The following is a 19,703-nucleotide window of genomic DNA, read 5'->3' as shown; positions in this document are numbered from 1 at the left end:
AGTTAGACAGGATCACACACCTTGTTCATTAACTCGGTAAACCTACGTCTAGACAAAGTCAATTTTTTTGAGCACCAATTCTGCTGCCATAATAAAGGTTATTGTAAGGTCAAAAAATTGCCTTTCTAAAAGTAGCAAATTACTCCAAACCAAATGCCAAAAAAAAAAAAAAAAAAAAAAAAAAAGCCAATAGGAACTAGAGTAAATGCTACTTTTCATACTAGATTTTCAGACCAGCTTCACACCGGCTAATGTATCATGTTTTAAAAGACTTTTCATGACAACTACTTATAAAAAAAATAAAAAAAATAAAAACAAAATTGTTAGCCACTTAAACCACAACACATCAACTGGTGTGAAAATCTAGTGTGAATAATAGCATTATTCTAAAAACTATTCTATCTATTAATTAAGAGGCCTGAAAGTCACATGTTAATTGCCTTGCCTTGATGAACGGAAGCAGTTTTTACAAATAGTTAAAGAAAACACCATCATTATTATCTCTTTTGTTTGGTATACCAACTAGTCACTACATAAATGATAAATATTACAGGTTGGTAATTCACTGTGATAACAAACTTCAGCCTCCACAGAGCACTGTCTAGGACCAAAGACCTCCTCCAATTCCATCCGCAACTCTAAAATTAGCGAGTTTTCGGCCAACAAGATCCCTCAGCTCAATTTCGCTAGGGAATCTGTGCTCCTTCAGCTTAGAGAAAACCTAAGAAGTCCAAAGAGAAAGAAATGATGAGAAGCACATAAATTTGATAAATTTTAAATATTCCACATGCACTGCTACACTTACTCCCATCACAATCAACCAAGACTACTTTTAAGGATTTCCCACTCTGGAATCAGAAATTCAGGTTACATCTAAAACATGATTAACACGAGTACATTTGATGCGGGACGAAACCATAAATAATTGGCCGGGGGGTGGGGGGGGGGGGTTTGCAGAGAAAGTTTAGGTTTGTGACTCATCTCCCCTTGGCGGTGAGATTCCACCAAACTCTATTGTTTGCTGGTGAGACTTTGGTTCAACTTGGAGACCGTTCATTATTCAATGAGACTTTGTTCAACGTGGTATTTATCTATCTTTTCTTTTGTTCTTTCTACCCATCCTGCATCAATATTTACTTGACTAAAAGACAGCATCAGCTATTTATTGTAAGCAGATAGCATCTTACCAGTTCGCCATTGCAATATACTTCAAAAGCACCAGAACTCTGCAGGAATGATTGGAAAAAGTTTCCTAAAAGCCAAGTGCTTGCAATACTTCCAAATCTATTTGATCGCAAGGAGTAGTACCAAGGAGGTGGCACCATAAATCCCAATCTTGGAAAAATCTGTTCACCTGCCACTATTACCCCAATAATTCCAAATTGAGCCACTGGTACCAGTTTGCTCAGTAGGCGTTTTGGAAGTGCTGGTGGGTAGTTTCCCAGAACGACATCAATCCCAGGAAATGCCGTCTCCAGCATGTTTTTCATTGTTCCTGCATTTCCTCTGGCCCAACCAACAATTTACACGTGAATATAGATAGGGAAAAAACGAAGATAAAATTATGAGATAAAACCAATTATCTTTTAAAGTAAATAATCACATGCATTTTAGACATATATCAGTTTAATTTCGTTTGAATAATATTATATTTAAACTCAAAACAATATGAAAAAAAGATAGAAACTACCCGGATGACGACCCAGTTATATTCATGACTAAAATATTGTGCGGCAGACATCATGTGTTCACATTTTTACCATTCCCACAAGCAATTGCTTGAATAATATTATATTTAAACTCAAGACAATATGACAAAAAGATAGAAACTACCCGGATGATGACCGAGTTATATTCATGACTAAGATATTGCGAGGACATCATGTGTTCACATTTTTACCATTCCCACAAGCAACTGTTTGAATAATATTATATTTAAACTCAAAACAATATGAAAAAAAGATAGATGACGACCGAGTTATATTCATGACTAAGATTGTCAATATCAGGACCGTGGACAAGAACAGTTTCTTTAGGCTTGAATTGTCCCTTCACAAATGGGAGTGTTATTACAACTAGTGTACGTTAACTCCCATATTTCAGAAAAACTTTCCACAAATAAAGATCACCCAAAACTGAATATTCTACTAAATTTCATTGACCAAGGAATTCTAAGCTTAAACTAATGCAAATATATGAACAGTAACAGCAAGTTCCACGACACATTGGAAATTTAGCACAAATTAGCCCCGCATATTTCGCTTTTCATAATTGACTCTTGACAATCCATGAGACACACATGTAGGAATACTAAATTAAAAATATCGTACTATTTACCCATTTGATTCAGCAATGGGTCCTATCATTTTTCTTTTCCTTAACTTTCATTTTCAAAATCGCCGACTTTGACTACAAATCAAAATAATGTAACCCATAGAAGAAAATTTGGGAAAACCTGTAAGAACAGGAAGTGCAGAAATTGATGTTGACGGTGCTGCCCAGGCCAATTCCTCCAGTGCCGCTCTGTTTCTGCGTTTCACCAAAACAGCGTTAGATACACAAAAATAAATAAAACATACCCACATAAAATTAACAAAACGGGCCAACATTGGGAAAGGAAGGGCTTTGGGAGACCTGTGTGGGGAAATCAAGGGGCTGGTGCTGGAGAACAGGTTGCGGTTTGGGCACGTGATGAGATTGATGGTGATGATGGTGGTGGGTGGGTTTGGGAGGTGGGGGCGTGAAGAGGTTTATAATGTCCGAGAACAACAGGAAGATCGGTAGCCCTAACAGAAGCAACTGAGCTCGATCCATTGGGAATTCCACGCTCGCAAACACGGCACACAGAGCGAGAGAGAGAGAGAGATGATGGAAAACTGAAGGATTAGGCTTCTGGATGTGATTGCCAGGAAGTCGGGAACTAAACTGATATTGTTTTGTCGTCAAACGGCGATTTGATCACTGCCGTTTAGCTGATGTCGTTTACGTATGCCTGTAGCAAATTGATCCCTTCAAACAAATTTCCACTATGTTTCTTTAGTCTTTATGAAATTATAAATTTACCTAAAAATAAAGGTTGGCTATCCCATACCAAAATATTTTTTCTTATTTTTTTAATTTTTTTTTATAAATTTATAATTTTTTAAGGACGTTGTCAAAAAAAAGAAAAAAAAAGACCGGTACTAAAATTATTTTGTTATAGATGCATACCACAAGGATTTATAAACTTATTTTAAAATTACATAAATTTATTTGTTACAAGGTTAAACCAAAAGGATTAATTTAATGATTTTCTAAAAAAAATACGTGATTAAATTTTTAAATTAAGCGATGTCCTAATGTTTTATATTAAATAATGCAAATCCTCAATGGACAACTTGACAATAACAAAGAAAAATGCTACATATTACACTACTTCATCCACCTTTCATTCTACTGGGTTGATGTGCCAATGCGTATTAGGCCTCTTTTTTTTTTTTTTGTAATAATAATTGAAAAGGTTGATGTGCACGATCACATTAGTTAATGGGATATGATGGAATGATGGTGTAGTAATAGAAATGCTAGATTCAATAATTATATCAAATAAGGCTGGCGTGACATTCCTAACTAACACTTAGATTAATCATTATTAAATAGTACGAAGATTCAATGATTGATTTGAAGTGTTACGGCAACAATGTTAGACAATTGTATAATAAAAATATAATATCTAGCATTATTCTTACTTAAATAAAAATTAGGTTATTGTGATCAAATTATTATCCATGAAATACGATTAAAACACATCAAATGTATCATATTTTTCACGGAGGTTGAAGGTTGTATAAGAGCATTCTTATATGGCTCCTATTTTGGGGAAATTCCTAGTTTGGGCAGTCAAAATGCTAAAACGTGTGTTTTAACTTTCCAACCGGTTCCCTATTTTTGAACCGTTCAATATCCAAATATCAATAAAATAAATAAATAAGAATAAAGATATTTTAATAAATAAATAAAAATAAAAATTTAAACAGAAGAGTGAAAGTGAATTGGGATATGATCTTTTGTCACATTAAGATACAACTTTTGACAACATTGTCCATGTGACAAGGTGGTCCTTTAACTAGCTTTAGGGGCTTTTTTATTTATTTATTTCTAAAAAAAAAAATATTGTCACGTAAGTAAAGATAGTCAGGAGTTAGTTATGTCTTGGAGTGACAATATATCATATCTCAAGTGAATTTATAGTTTAGAGAACGGGATATAGTTGCTTTTAAAAACTTGACATCTAAAATAAAGAGTAAATTTAAAGAGACAAATGAGAGAATGTTCTGAAAAATATCTTGGCCGATTTAACAAAGGTATGCAATAAAAAACCGTGGGTTTTTTTTTTTTTGAATAAGTTGTAGTTCTTATTAAAGTAACTGGAACAGATCCTTAGGTCAAAAAATTAGGGGTATAAGACTCCATAAAAACAATATTAGAGACATTTGGGGGAGTTTCCTCCAACGAAATAGAATCCTTGAGCTAAAACATGAGTAGCGAAATTTGCCTCTCTCTTAACGTGGAAAAGAGGTCAGTTCCATTTTGGTACCGTCAGTGAAATGCCCAAATCTGCTCCACGTAGGGTGACTCGAATTGATCTCCTTTATTATTTGTAGTGCATCTTCTTCTAAGATTCTATCAAACAATCCTATTTCTTTACTAAATAGCACTGGATGTGAAGTTGGCCACGCATCTGCCACAATTAATGGGGTCAACACGTACAGATTGAGTTAACCTGCGGGCTGCCAAAACACGATATTTGTGATCTCGAGCAATGACTCCAAAACCAATACAACCTGATCCACTGTAGAGATCAGAGATCTCACGCTCCACATGCTCTAGTGCTTTGGCCCGTTTGAACTCCTCACAGTAAGCATCAGCCTTGATGGCCGTATCTGGCCACAATTTTAGCATTTGGTTTGTAGTGCAGCCCTATCCCTTCCCAAATGGCTGCCATCCTCTTTCTCTTTTTTTTAAAGCATTTGGTTTGTAGTGCAGCCCTATCCCTTCCCAAATGGCCGCCATCCTCTTTCTTTTTTCTTTTTTTTTTTCTAACTCTTGCCTTTTCCTCCCACGTGGGTCACATCGGTGTTTAGAACATTTCTAGTGAGCTCTCTAAATTTTCTTCAAATTTTAGTTAAACAATCTATTTTTATTATTTTATCTATCACTTTAAATAAATTTTATACATCAAACTCTCCAAATATTTATCTATTTCAACTAAATATTAATTTTTTTTTTTATTGATTTTAAGCAATCACTCCTAACAAATTAGGAGAAATGAAAATTGAAAAGTAAAGTGAAATGATAAAATATTCAGTAGCTCATGAATTTGTGAGCCAAATTTAGAGTAAAATTTTAACAAGAGACAAAAATAGAGAAATTATAGAGAATTTATTGAAGTAGACTTTTTAGAGTTTTTCACCAAATTTTGATAAAAAATTAAAAATGAAGAGCTCATTAGAGCATCCTCAATAGACCTTCTAAAATTTTACTAAATTTTAGTGAAAGAATCAACTTTTAATTATAAATAAGGGTTTTGCCATTTACTATTTTAAAAAAACTTTAAAAAATTTGATACACGGGGTATTTTGACAACTTCTACCAAAATTTGGTAAATTTTATAAAATAAAAAGTCAATTGAGGATGCTGAAATGCTCTGCTTTGAAATGATGTCATTTGCGTTTTCAAATTGGATTCAAAGCCCAAACTGAGCGTCCCAATCCCAAAAGAAGTGTTTAGAGCCAAAGAATACTCCAAACGTAAGAATAAAACGGTAGGGGAAGTCATTTTGGGACTTTTGTTGCATTAAGGGTACGTAGACCACTTTACCTCTACGCGTAACCAATCCTAACCAAGTTAAGTGCATCCCACCCAATTCCCCATTGACCCAATACTTCAACGAGTCTCCGCCATTCAATACATAGCTGCCATTTTGTTTATTAATAAATATATCTTTTCACACCATAACGAATAAATTTAATAATTTATTTGACTCCATACCTTTTTTTTAATCCAAAGACTTAAAAAATATTATTTATTAAAAAGGTTCTTGCGCTTTTATGTTATAAAAAAAATTTGAGCCAAAAACTGCTTTTATGGTATTATGAAGAAAAAAACGCCTATTGAAAAATTTTAGATTTGATATTGTGAAATATAATATAGAGAATAAAATAATTTCATTTTCATTTCACTTTAAAATAGAGATGATAGTATTATGAAGGGAGAGGGGTAACCACACAATAGTGCAACAGAGACACGAGTGGTGGCCGTCTGTTTTTGTTATCTCTTTTCTTGATATGCCCTACTGTTTAGTTCACCGTCTCTTAGGGTGCGTTTGAAATTGCGATTTCGTAGACAATAAGTACGATTTTAAACTAAATCGCAGAATATAGATCGTTTGGGAACTGTATTTTTAAAAATTACGATTTTAAAACGTAGAAAATCTGCTTTTTCAAATCGCAAATAAGATGATGCTTTTTTGAAAACGCAGAATTTTAAAGGTAAATTCACGATTTTAAAGGCTAAACTGCGATTTTATCAAACGCTTAACTGCGTTTTTAAAAATCACTTTTTTCAAATCGCACATTTTTAAATTGTTGTTTTAAATTGCACTTTTTGAAATCGCAAATCCAAACAGACCCTTAATCCCAGTCCCAATTGGCATAGTTGAACTTGAATCAAAGACTCAAGAATCTCGAATAATAATAATAAAAATAAAATCTGAAATATCTTGAATAATAATAATAAAAAAGACTTATTAAGAGTCCGAGTCCCAACATATGTTTGAAAAACATGTAGCAATTAGCATGACATACGCATGGGCAGCTTTTGGTCCTCCGTCCACTCCTCCGTCCAACAGGTGAATAAAAAAAAAAAGTTGTGCACGTGCGACACGTGGCTGACAAAGTTTTTTTATCGACACCGGACCACGCCTTTGAATCATGTTGCTTTTTACTGCTCACATAACCGACCAATCAACGTCATCGAATGTAGGTCAGAGGATTAGGAAAATACAACGAAGTGGAGCGAGAACCACACAAAGAAAAAGTGAAACGCGGCCTACAAGGCAACTACCAAGGTGTTTATAAGTCTACCGCACCAGCTCACCCCCCACCTCCAATGGTTGAAAGATCCCCTAAACCCAATTACCGATCTCTCTTTGTTGAGATTCTGCAGGAACAAATTCGCATTGTTTACTGAGAAAGTGAGAGGAAACTTGAGGACGTTGTTCAAAACACTAGTGCAGAGTCTGCAGGCCTAAGGCAGAAGAAAAAAAAGATCTATATTTTTTTTATATTTTATTTGCGTTACCATTATATTTTTTTTTAGCTTCCAGACTTGTCCTCTTCTTGCTTTACAATTTCTTTCCTTGCCTGCCCCTCTCCCCACTAACTCTCTCTCTCTCTCTCTCTCTCTGTGTCTCTAACGTGAGAGAGACCTAAAGCAGAAACCCCGGTGTTATTAGCTCGTTCTGGGTCACAAATGGCGAGCTGGGTCTTATCAGAATGCGGCCTAAAGCCTCTTCCTCAAGTTTTGCCTAGACCCAGAGCCGGACCCATCTCGTACAAGCCCTCAAAGATTAGATTTTTGCACTCCAACGAACCCGGGACAGATCTCAAATTTCACTCAAAAAGGATTTCAAGTGGGTGTTTGAGAGAGAGAAAATGGGGGCTAAAAGTGAGTGCTCCACTGAGGGTTGCTTCTGTTGAAGGAGAGGAGGAGCGGGGAGAGAGAATCAATGGCGTTAATGGGTTCAAAGAAGAAGAAACGGGGTTCGACCCAGGGGCGCCGCCGCCGTTCAGTTTGGCTGACATTCGAGCCGCCATTCCGAAACATTGTTGGGTTAAGGACCCGTGGAAGTCCATGAGCTATGTGGTGAGGGATGTTGTGGTGGTTTTTGGGTTGGCTGCAGCCACGGTTTATCTCAACAAGTGGTTCGTTTGGCCTCTGTATTGGGCTGCTCAGGGGACCATGTTCTGGGCTTTCTTTGTTCTTGGCCATGATTGGTAATCAACAATCACACTCTTTTTCACTTTTTTGGTTTTTGGTGCTTGGTTCGGGTGCCAATTTGTATGTTGAGATGTAATTGGTTTTCAATTTTGATTCTGCAGTGGCCATGGAAGCTTTTCAAATAATCATAAGTTAAACAGTGTGGTGGGGCATCTTCTGCATTCTTCAATCCTTGTACCCTATCATGGATGGTATGCTTCTGATAAAATTTTATCTTTTGTTCTTCTATGGTTGATATAATCCAACGCGTTTTAACTTCTTATCTTAGTTTCATTATGTTTGGTTTCTGCTGTAATCTGCATTATTCTAGCCTAAGCTTTGGAGTTGCTTATGGTCTAATGCATTATCTTTTATTTATTTTTATTTATAGGAGAATTAGCCATAGGACTCATCATCAAAACCATGGGCATGTTGAGAATGATGAATCATGGCACCCGGTTAGTAAATTTCCTGTGTCTACGGTTTCTCCGTTTGTGATTTTTTTTTTTTTTTTTTTTTTTTTTTTTTTCTAGAGATAACTTCTTCAGTTTTCAAAGCTAAAGTTTCCGTGTTATTCTTGCAGTTGTCTGAAAGAATTTACAAGAATTTGGACAACCTTACAAAGGCTTTTCGATTTTCTGCGCCTTTTCCACTGTTTGCTTATCCTTTCTACCTGGTAAGTGGGTGGCATCTTGGTTGATCAGTCTCCACAGGGTCTAAGACATTACTTGCTGAATGCTGATAATTTTTTTATTGCAGTGGGGAAGAAGTCCTGGGAAGACCGGTTCCCATTATGACCCAAACAGCGACTTGTTTGTCCCCAAAGAAAGGAAAGACGTGATCACTTCCACTGTATGTTGGACGGCAATGGTTGCTCTGCTTGTGGGGTTATCCTTTGTAATGGGTCCTGTTCAAGTGCTTAAACTCTACGGCGTTCCATATTGGGTAAATCCAGTTTCCTTAATTTAATATAGGCCTATGCTGTGGAAATAGAATGAGTTTCTCTTCTCCAATCTTAGATTGTTTTCACCTTACTTTGCTTCATTTTTTAGGTTTTTGTTATGTGGCTGGACTTGGTCACTTACCTGCATCACCATGGTCATGAAGACAAATTACCATGGTATCGTGGAAAGGTATGGTTCTTTTTTCTCCTTTTGTTTTCTTTCCATGTTCAAATATAGAATGCTAAAAGATATCGATGTGCCTGGAGTTGTTGCAAGGTCGATGTTAGTCCAAATAGATAATTGTTTTCTTATAGGACACTACAACAAAGAAAAAGAGAATTCCAGAGATAGTTTTTGTTTGCTTTGAATTTTGTGGCATGGCTTTTTCCTTCTGGAGGTGCTAAAAGTTTCCTCCATTACTTTGGATCAGGAATGGAGTTATCTGAGAGGAGGGCTTACAACGATTGATCGGGACTACGGATTGATTAACAATATTCACCATGATATCGGAACTCATGTCATACATCATCTTTTTCCTCAAATACCACACTACCACTTAATTGAAGCGGTAAGTACCATATCTCTTTCATGTGATAGAGGTTCGTTTGATAAAACTTTTTAAAATATGCTTTTTACATTTTGGTTGAAAACATGTTATGATGTGATATAAAAGTGAAAATAATTTTGAGCGTTTTGTATTTGAAGTTGTTTATAATCAAACCCAAAAAACGTTATCAAACCAACCCAAAGGGTTGTGGAATTAATTTCCCCAGCACTTAACAGAATTTTGCTGTTCTTCTTGTTGTTCCACTTGCAGACTGAGGCAGCCAGGCCTGTTCTTGGGAAATATTACCGGGAGCCAAAGAAATCAGGGCCTCTGCCATTTCACGTAATTGGAAACTTGATAAGAAGCTGGAAACAGGACCACTATGTTCCTGACACTGGGGATGTTGTATACTACCAAACTGACCCTAAGCTTAGTGGCTCATCTAAGTTGAAGTAAAAAGTTTCAAATGCATTCATTCATCACAACAAAGAAAGGTTCTCGAGCTATTTTACCAAGGGAGAACTAATTACTGACAAATATGATTGTAGCTGCTTCTTGTAGCTCATAAGCCAAATATATGCATGTGGCAAATTGGCAATGTCAACAATATATAGTGCTGTAATAGGGAAAGAAAGGATGTGTATCTATTCTTCTTGGAGGGAAAATATTATTGTCGGCAGATATTTAATGTACCATTTGAATTTTAAGAAGTGATGGAAATTATGGGGAAAAATTAAAGAAAATGAATTTCTTTCAAAATAATTTGTACTGAGATTCTGACTTCTGAGGCCCATATTTTTATTTTCTTTTTCGGACGGAGACGGGTGCAATGAGCTGCTTGTATTGCATACGGGCATTCAATGTATGTAACATCCCATACGGGCAGCTAAATGCATCCGATCCAAATCCTTTTGAGGGTTGGCCCGCATGAGGGACCAATTCAAGAAATTAAGGAAACATCGTTTCAATCTTTTTAGTTAGGCCATCCATTTTCCCAAGTTCTTATCAATGAAGAATCGGCACCATTCATTTTAATTATTAAGGATGAGCTTCCGACAACGGCTCTGCCATTTTCTCTCACAAAGAAATTGTTCATTTTAATCCTTGGTGAGAAACATATGGTCGAAGTATTGCCACCAACTTTGTGCATAGCTATATCATCATAGACATGTGATATCTTTTTTGTTTTTTTGTCAATATTGACATGTGATATTAACTTGTCGCTTATGAGACGGTCCTTCACGCCTCAAGGCAAGTTGCATCAATGACGAAGAAATTGACACCATCCACATTGTATCCTTCAATTCAGAGACTATCAACTTAAAGTTGTCTAATTATTTGCCAAGTGTCGATGAGAATTGTTACCTAATTTTTTGTTGTCTATTGTGAGTTGTTTGTCTACTGAAAAAAATCCGTGTATAAGTAGTCCTTGGTTTATGTCTAGACGTTTGATGATACGGTTAATCGCACAGTCAAACTCAGCTAACAGATATCTGCTAAACAAGCAGGCAAGGGAACTTTTTGATGTTTAAGCAAGCAAAGAGAATTGTATGATGCTCAAAAGAAGAGCTAAGGTTTCCAGATTAAGGGTCCGTTTGGGTTTGCGATTTCAATAAGTTCGATTTAAAATAATGATTTTAAAATATGCGATTTAAAACAAGTGATTTTTAAAAACGCAGTTAAGCGTTTGGCAAAATCGCAGTTTGGCCTTTAAAATCGAGAATTTACCTTTAAAATTCTGCGTTTTCAAAAAAGCACAATCTTATCTGCGATTTGAAAAAGCAGATTTTCTGCGTTTTTAAATCTCAATTTTTAAAAACGCAGTTCCCAAACGATCTATGTTCTGCGATTTGGTTTAAAATCGCACTTATTGTCTACGAAATCGCAATCCCAAACGTACCCTAAGTATATGAGTATGGTGTACGTACCTATAATGGTGATGTGACATTTCGGGCGTTAACCAATGAGTTTTGGTATTTTCTGAATATTTTGAGCTGTTTGAATTTAAGTTGGATTGAAATTACGATATAGTGATCCTCAGTGCTACAATCCCGATATTCTTTTAGCGAGAGTTAATATTTTTATTTTAGAAGTTGTTATGCTGACGTGATTAGTCGAGTCCTATCATCTATTTTCTATTATGTTTTTTTTGTTGGCTTTCATGATCTAGTTGGGACTTGCGGTTCGAACTTTATTATTCTTACCCAAATTCAAGACTCCCAAATTTGTTTTCCTTATATGGATCGGTGGAGTGTAAACCTAGTCTATCAAAATTGTATAACAAAAAATTTCTACATGTTTTATGATGAAAGAATTGTCTTCTATTATCTTTAATGATGAAAGATTTGTCTTCTATTATGTTTTATCAAAATTGTATAAAAACTACAATTTTTTTTCAATATATACCCATATGGTTTTATACATTTCATGATGTGCCCCATGTGGTTTTAATAAGTACCAAAAATGGTACTTTAGTTTTATAATTATATCATAAATGGTACTCTATATACAAATAATATTTGGTATATTTGGTATGCCTATTTTGAACCAAAAGTAACATGTATGCCTGTCGTGTATCAAAATAACATGTTAACGAGAATTGAACCCTTCAAAAAATAAAAGACAAAACAAAACACAATTAGTCATGTGTAACAATTGGAAACACAAAATTATATGCGTGGCCAATTGATATAACCTAAAAAATGACTAAATGTTTGTTACTTAAACACAATTTTTTTTCTTCATATATACCCATGTGGTTTTATAAATTTCATGATGTGCCCCATGTGGTTTGAATAAGTATCAGAAATAGTACCTTGAGGGTGGCTCAGCCACCCAAATTTTTTTTTTTTTTTTTTTTATTTTTTAATATTATTATTATTATTATTATAAGAAATTATTAAAATAATAATAATAAAAATGGTAGCCACGTCAGCGCTGAGGTGTGCCACGGGGACAGGTGTCGCACATGTATGCCGACACCTGTAGGATGACGTGACTGGACGTTAGTTTTGGACGGAAAATTGGACGGAAGTACCATTTTCGTCTTTTCCCATAACACATGTACCAATTTTGATACAAAACAAAACTGAAGAGGTAAAAAATAAAGTTCGTAAATTACAGAGGTTAAATATGTATTTAACCCATTAAATTAAGTTAAACTTGGCATATATTAAATAATGCACGCCAATAGGTGAAAGTCTGTAGTAATTTCTAATGCCCGAGAGAGAATTATATAATTCTTTGATGATTCTAAAATCAACAGATTTTAAGTTCATGGATTAGAGGAATTTTCTCCCGCTCAATTAAAAAATAAAAAAAATAAAATTATCGATTCGAGTAGAACTTTCCATTGTTTTTCACAAGGAAAGAGGGGCATTCGGCTGCTTCATTGGTCTGTGCAAACCTTTGAGACACCAGTGTAGACCAGTTATTTATGTTAGAATATTAACTAAATCATTAAATTTACAATTTTTAATTTTTTTTTTTAAATAAATGATAGTTTAATATGGTATCAGAGTAAATATCATGAGTACAAACATTGTTTCCAACTTCGTCATTCACCTCTCATTTCAATTAAACATTTCACATGTTGGGTCTCACCTCACCTGAAGGAAAGTGTTAGAATATTAACTAAATAATTAAATTTATATTTTTCAATTAGTTTAAAGTTTTAGAATAATTAGTAATTTAACAGTTTAAAGCGTAAAGAAACGGTTTCAGTCAAAAACGTATTAGGATTCTCTCCCGTTCAACTGAACCGGAGAGTATCCGGTTAGTTGTAGTGTAGGGATATTTTGGTCCTAAAAAATATGAAAAGACAAAAATACCCCTACACTTATAATTAACTTGATATTCTCCGGAGGACCCCGTTTCCGTGGAAAACATGTGATTGATGTTGCAATAAGAAAAAAAAAAGTTAGTAATGATAAAGGAGCGATGCTGACTGCTAACTGCTTGCACACCAAAAATAAGTTCAATAAGTTCCATGGAAGCAACTGTAGGTGAAGCAAAAGCAACTCTCCTTCGTCAAAATTAGTATGACAACTTCCTCTCATTTTGAAAAGGGAAATTTATTATATATATATATATTGGCAGATTCCTCCAGCCATCAGAAATATTTCTTCAGCTCTTTCTTCTTTGTCGGTTTGGAAAGCTCGCAAAGTAGGGAGGACAACAAATTTTAGAGCTCATGCTGTTGCCAAGTGGGCTGTTGCTTAGAAAGCAGAAAATTGAAATTCTTTAAAGGTGCGTTGTTTTTCTTAAGAAATAATTTGTCCCCATTAGAAATGAGCAAATGATTCCTGGAAGATGTTCACCAAGAACCCTAATTTGTTTTTAATATAAAAGGCAAGCAGGGACGGTTGAAATCTGGAGATTTTTTTTTTTTCTAATTTTTTTCCCTTGTGCATGATGGCATGCAGTAGAATATCTATAATGTTAAAAATAACAGTTATTTATGTAGTCATTGTTCATTAGCAATCACTAATTGCTATTCTAATGGTTATAAACTGTGAAGGTATACACACAAGTGCATACGCTCAAGCATTACTTTAAAACAAATGCTTGAAATTGGTTAGACCTTTTAAATACCAATTTAACCTCTCTTTTTTTTTCTTTTTTCCGTGTGAGACTCTTTTCATTCGATGCTCTTTAATGCCTTTCATTTAAAACATTCTCAAACCACAAAATAAATATATACTTACTAATTTGAAAATTCTTTAACAATTTCTTGGAATTTCCCTGTTCTGTTTGCTTTGTAGCTTATGTGTTGTTCCTCCGAGTAATTCTACGTGTCATAATGTCCCCGAGAGGTAATTCAATCGGCTAGGGACCACGCCGCATAAAGCGGAGGTCACTAGTTCGAATCCCCCCTCCCCCTCTTGTGTGGACATGTCAAAAAAAAAATAAAAAAAATCTACGTGTCATATAAATGTCCATCAAATAATAACGTGGCTTTTAAATTCATCATTTAATCAATAACATGTTCAATAGTGATTTTAAAAGTCATTTTATTATTTAATAGATAGTTAATGGACATTTATATAACATGTATAATTACTCTATTCCTTTCCCCCCCCCCCCTTTTTTTTTTTTTCATGTATTGGTCTTTAAGGAAAAAGAAAAAAGAAAAAGAAAAAGACTTTCAGCCCATTAGTCCAATAGAGGAATGTATCATGGCCCACCCAAGTTAATCCGAGTCCATGGCAGGTACACGAAATTCGGAGCCTGACCCAAAATCAGAAGTCATGGAAGTCGGTGGTTTGGAGTTCATACGACATGGAGCCTCAAAAGTCAGCAACTTCGGCAGCACGTCTTTTCAGATATTCTACATTTTTTCTCTGTTCTAATGGGAACACGTACTATCTACCGACATAATTCTTCCCCATAATCTAACACCTCTCAAAATCTCTCTCACACACTGACACTGTCATTCTATTATTTTATGCTTTATTGTACCTTGTTTTACTTCCTAATCCTCCTTAACTAATGTTTTTGCTGACAAATTTGAACGCTTCGTTACTGTTGTTCTAGTTATATATTGCAATCCAATCTTTGTCTACCAAGGTAGTCAAGCCCATCTCTCTCTCTGGTTGAATAATGGCTGATTTTTCAGACAAGGGTAATTCAGGGTGTTTCTCCAACATGTTACGCCGGATTTCATGCTTTAGGAGTCTTCCAACTCACCCAGCCGATCACATTCTTGAGCCAAAGGCAGTCGAGTCCGAGAATCGGAAGGAAAATCCAGAAGCTGCTACTAACCCAGGAATCGTGGCAAGACTAATGGGCTTAGAATCATTGCCAGCGAACAATTGGGTTTCAAGAAAAGAAATCCCAGATTCAGTTGTGCGAAGTAGGTCGGTGAATTTTGCGGATTATTTGCTGGGGTTTGATTTAAGTACTCAAGCCCAGCAGCATCGCCGGGTCAGAACATCGGTGTCGTTTCGGGAGGCTCCAACGTTGTCAAATCAGCAGAATCATGATTTCTTGGTTGTGTGCTTAAATGGTGTGGATGAAAGTACCAAGGGAATGAGGTCGAGAGTGAGGAAATCTGAGATGGGTTTTGGAGAAATGAAGCAGAGTAAGGAACAGAGGAGCAAGAACAGGGAGAATAGGAGGGAGAAAGAGGTTGTGAAGAAGGAGAATCAAGGAAACAACAAGATCTCTAAGTTAAGGGATGAACCTCGGAGACGGAGAGTCTCCACCAAAAAGAATGAGCGAAGAAATGTGCTCACAGGTTCGAAGACGAAAAGTCCATTGAAGCCAATAAATCAGAAGAAACTATTCGTTGAACCCAAGTTCACAGGGAAAAGAAAAATTAAGCCTGTAGCTGTGAAAGAAAAGCCCGAATGTGACTCTCAAAATGCAAGTCCAGTGTCTGTTCTTGACATCAATGATTTATCAGGTTGCTTTTTGATTCTCTCTCTCTCTCTTCATTTCTTTTAGGAGGGGATTTTCATTCTCTAACTAAATGTTCTTTGATAATATTTGTTACAGAGCCTTCAAGGTCCATGAAGTTGAATTTAAGTCGAAAATCTTCAGGAAGAGTTTCTTGTACTGATGATATCAGAGGAGGAGCAATCAAGAACGAGGATTGCGAATTGATGGACATTTCAGAGACACAGTATTGCAAGGAAGTGGTAGGGAATCTTTATAGGTTGACAGAAAATGATATCAAGGAGTCAAATTGGATAGCAAAGAACCTCCTCGGATTTGAAGGTTTTGAAGAAGTCTGCATGGAGTTCGAGCAACAAGTTCTCAATGTACTACTAAATCAGGTTGTAGATGAATTTGTCGAAATTCCAGAGAAAAGCCAATGGCTCTTGAAATAGAGAAATGATAATGGTGTTTTTCAAATGTAGAGGTTAGCGCTTTCAATTATGTATTATTGAAAGCTTAAATGTAATTTACAACCCTCACAGCTCTATAGTTGCATGTAATGACTACTATCTTTGATTACAATGAAGATAAAACTGAAAACTTAAAACTATCTAATTATAAAATCACAAGGGTTGATCCTGTATTCCCATCACTATAGTCTCCTCCTCCAAGCTAGGCTTCTCAGATGCCTGCAATTATTCGTCTTCTGTCACATGTTTAACCCATGACATGTTTGGCTCATCCAGACTCCAACTTCTGCTTTAATTGTGTAGAGGCACCCTCAATGGGGTGGCTCCAAATGGCTATGGGGTAGTTTCAGCCGCCCCTGGCAGCTTATAACGGTGATTTCGGCCATTTTCATTTGTCTAAAGACCCTATTTTATTTATTTAAATAATAATAATGTGGCTTGTGGGACAAGTGGCAATCACATATAAGATAAGTTTGATATAGTACGCTTTTTTTTTTTTCCTCTTAATTGAATAAAGGAAAGATCTAACCCACTGGTCTCACCGGTGGTCCCCTTTTTTATTGTGTTTTGTGCGATTTTTGAAAGGGTTGTTAAGTCGAAATCTTTGGATCTAGATCTACACTTCCCTCCCCATTATCTTACAACACGGATCTTACCATTGGGTTCGCCGGACTCCTCCGAGTCTTTCGCTGGCCGGTGTGCCCCCAACCAACCCCAGCACACTGGCGCGTGGGTCGCACGCGCCAGGCTTTGTTCTGGAGCATGGAGGCCATGCACCTCCTCCCTGTCTTCCCCCCACCTCGGCTGGCGGCGTCTTTTGGTGGATCCGTCATTTTCTTGATGGCCCCCCTCCCCCCCTGACTGGACCTCTGATTGTTGGGTTTTATTATTGTCTTGTTTTTTGCTTTTTTAGGTTAGATCTCGCAGATTACCTGTTGCATGTTCAAGGATTGCTGGTTTTTTATGGCTTTTTAGCTTAGATCTCCCATCTCTTAGTTTTTTAGTGAGCTTTATTGTAAGAGGGGTTCTTTATTGTTGTCCTGTAATTTTTTGTATTTGTTTGGTAGCTACATCCAAGTCAGTTTCTGGCTTAGTGTTGTAGGGAGTCTTTTTAAGGAGTCTTTCTATTCACTGTAATTTGGCCCTTTGAGGTTTTTTTTGAATGAAGGTTAACTCTGCTCAAAAAAAAAAAAAAGGAAAGATCTACCCCACTTCTGATCCAAATGGAAAAAAAAAGTGGTCGATCTGAAAATTGAAAAAGGGGTGGGCTCCCCAACAGTAGACCCAAACCAAACAAGAACAGTGCTAAGATTAAACCAAAGTATAGGAAATGGGTCAAATAAATGATCCGGTCCTATCAAAGAGCCGCACGAAGCGGTAAAAAAAGCAAAAGGATAATATAAATGGGCAAACCCAACTGCAATCCCACAAAGAACCAGCCACCCAAAGATGGCTGCACCCGACAAAGCACTGCAAACGTCCGATTGAAGGGCAACAATTAAGAGAGTATTCAAACCAAATCCAAAGACAATAGTTTCCTCATGATGAAAACAAGAACCCCAGTGAGACGCAGGAAGGCCACGCGCCACCACTAGTGAACCTCTCTCCAGTGAAGATCAGAGAAGCGGCCGAGAACCACCAATAAACATGGCGGGGGAAGGATGGAGTGCAAAACGAGATCTTCACGTGCCAGAAAGGGAGATAAACTCCCAAGCACGTACAAACTACGCGTCAGTGCAAGGGCATCGGAAGACATCGCGGAGGGCATGAGAGGAAGCGGAAGAGATCGACAATCCCACTGAAGAGTCGTGTGTGGAGCGAAAAAAGGGCCATGGAGAGCAGATCTAAATCCAAAGAAATCAACCCAAACACCAAGCCAAATATCACATAGAACACAGAGTATGAAGTGGAGAGGCAAAAGAAACCGGCAGATAAACAAAATAAAAAGGCAAGTAAAATAGGTGGGTAACTGGAGTTTCCAGCTTAGCCCAATGGCCAAAGAAACTATAAAGAACTTGGATGGATGTGGAGGAAGGTGACGGAAGATGGGAGTAAGGAATGTGAAAGGTAGATGTATGGAAGGCGGAAGAAACGATGGGTGAAGAATAGAAGGGGGGGAGGGAAGCAAATGTCGGTAAGCACAGGAAAGACTTCACGAGAGAGAACGGAGAGACTAGATATTTTTTATTTAGTACGTTGTTAAATTATTGGACGTTAGGACCAATTGCATTTATCAGATGTCCACAAATACCATCTATGATACTTTACTTTTTAAAATTAATACATCTGTTTAATTTCACGTCAAACCACATGTATTAATAAAGGATTTAACCCAACACTAAAATCAAACACTCTACATCATCACAAAAGAGTCCTAGGATTCTAAGTTGTTAGGAGTTCTGCAACTGAAACTCTATCTTCAGCTCTATCTCCATTTGTTCTCTTTCTAATCAATCTTCTACTGTAGCTGTTATGGTTAACAATACTATCTGGAAATTGTACCTGGGCCGCAGCATTTTCCAGAGGTAGTGGGGACTGAACCAGAAAGCCTCTGCTGCAAAATTTGCCACACTGCAAGAAAAGATGCTGAAATAGGGGATGTGGGTGCCTTTTTTGCAGTCTTGTTGAAAGCATAAAGTATTTGCAGGAATCAATACTAAGGAAGGCACAGCAGGAAATATTATAAAAGACAAAGGTTTTGGTTTTAACCCCAGTTGACAAAATCGCCACTGGTTTTTTCTTTGGCATGTCTGAACTTTGTTAGATCATCCAATGCACATGATTGAACCAAATTCAAGCACTTTGGATAGATTAACATCTTTTTGCAATGCCACGAGAGTGAGATTTACTACAGTCGATCACTATATATATTTACCACAAATAGCGTATATGCAATGCACTCAATGAGCAGATCAAATAAGTTATTCTCTCAAACACATGGCATACACAATGCAGTGTTTTTCCTTGTGCTTTAAGATCGAAGCCCTCTCTGCAAGATCATGACAGTAACCACTAACCAGCACAAGATGGTCTGGGTTGCGGGGGATGGACAACAATAACCAGCAAATCAGTTCAGCAAAAGAGAAACACATCTTTATTATGAACATGTTTCTCAATTCCTTTCTTTTGATCACATAAAACCGAACATCACATCAGAACCATTTTATTGCAAATCCTCTGAAGACCAATTAGCAGAGTATTAGTCTTCAAGGGGTAGCTTAATCAGCTGGAGACCACGCGTCATGAAGCAGAAGTCACTAGTTCGAATCCCCCTCCCCCCTCTTGTGTGGATATGTCAAAAATAAATAAATTAGCAGAGTACTGTTGTCGATCAAATGATAA

General features: G+C 36.6%; 3 protein-coding genes across 3 annotated transcripts; 2 read left to right on the top strand and 1 right to left on the bottom strand.

The window, feature by feature from the left end:
* Nucleotides 1-425: 425 nt before the first annotated feature.
* LOC133873074 (selT-like protein) lies at nt 426-2,916 on the bottom strand. Its single transcript, XM_062310793.1, has 4 exons — nt 2,635-2,916; nt 2,456-2,529; nt 1,188-1,506; nt 426-721 (listed from the first exon to the last, which is right to left on the bottom strand). The coding sequence occupies exons 1-4, from the start codon at nt 2,812-2,814 to the stop codon at nt 602-604; spliced, it is 693 nt and encodes a 230-aa protein (XP_062166777.1). The 5' UTR covers nt 2,815-2,916; the 3' UTR covers nt 426-601.
* Nucleotides 2,917-7,145: 4,229 nt separating this feature from the next.
* On the top strand, nt 7,146-10,272 carry LOC133872805 (omega-3 fatty acid desaturase, chloroplastic-like). Its single transcript, XM_062310419.1, has 8 exons — nt 7,146-8,036; nt 8,142-8,231; nt 8,411-8,477; nt 8,603-8,695; nt 8,779-8,964; nt 9,072-9,152; nt 9,394-9,531; nt 9,781-10,272. The coding sequence occupies exons 1-8, from the start codon at nt 7,513-7,515 to the stop codon at nt 9,964-9,966; spliced, it is 1,365 nt and encodes a 454-aa protein (XP_062166403.1). The 5' UTR covers nt 7,146-7,512; the 3' UTR covers nt 9,967-10,272.
* A 3,252-nt stretch (nt 10,273-13,524) lies between these two features.
* LOC133872393 (uncharacterized) lies at nt 13,525-16,368 on the top strand. Its single transcript, XM_062309893.1, has 3 exons — nt 13,525-13,758; nt 14,722-15,916; nt 16,009-16,368. Exons 2-3 carry the CDS (start codon nt 15,112-15,114, stop codon nt 16,341-16,343), a joined length of 1,140 nt encoding a protein of 379 aa, XP_062165877.1. The 5' UTR covers nt 13,525-13,758; nt 14,722-15,111; the 3' UTR covers nt 16,344-16,368.
* The last annotated feature ends 3,335 nt before the right edge of the window (nt 16,369-19,703 follow it).

This window comes from Alnus glutinosa, chromosome 7 (genome assembly GCF_958979055.1).
Source record: "Alnus glutinosa chromosome 7, dhAlnGlut1.1, whole genome shotgun sequence".
Taxonomy (NCBI): Eukaryota; Viridiplantae; Streptophyta; class Magnoliopsida; order Fagales; family Betulaceae; genus Alnus; species Alnus glutinosa.
The sequence above is the reverse complement of the archived record's forward strand: the minus strand, read 5'-3'. Positions and strand labels throughout refer to the sequence as shown.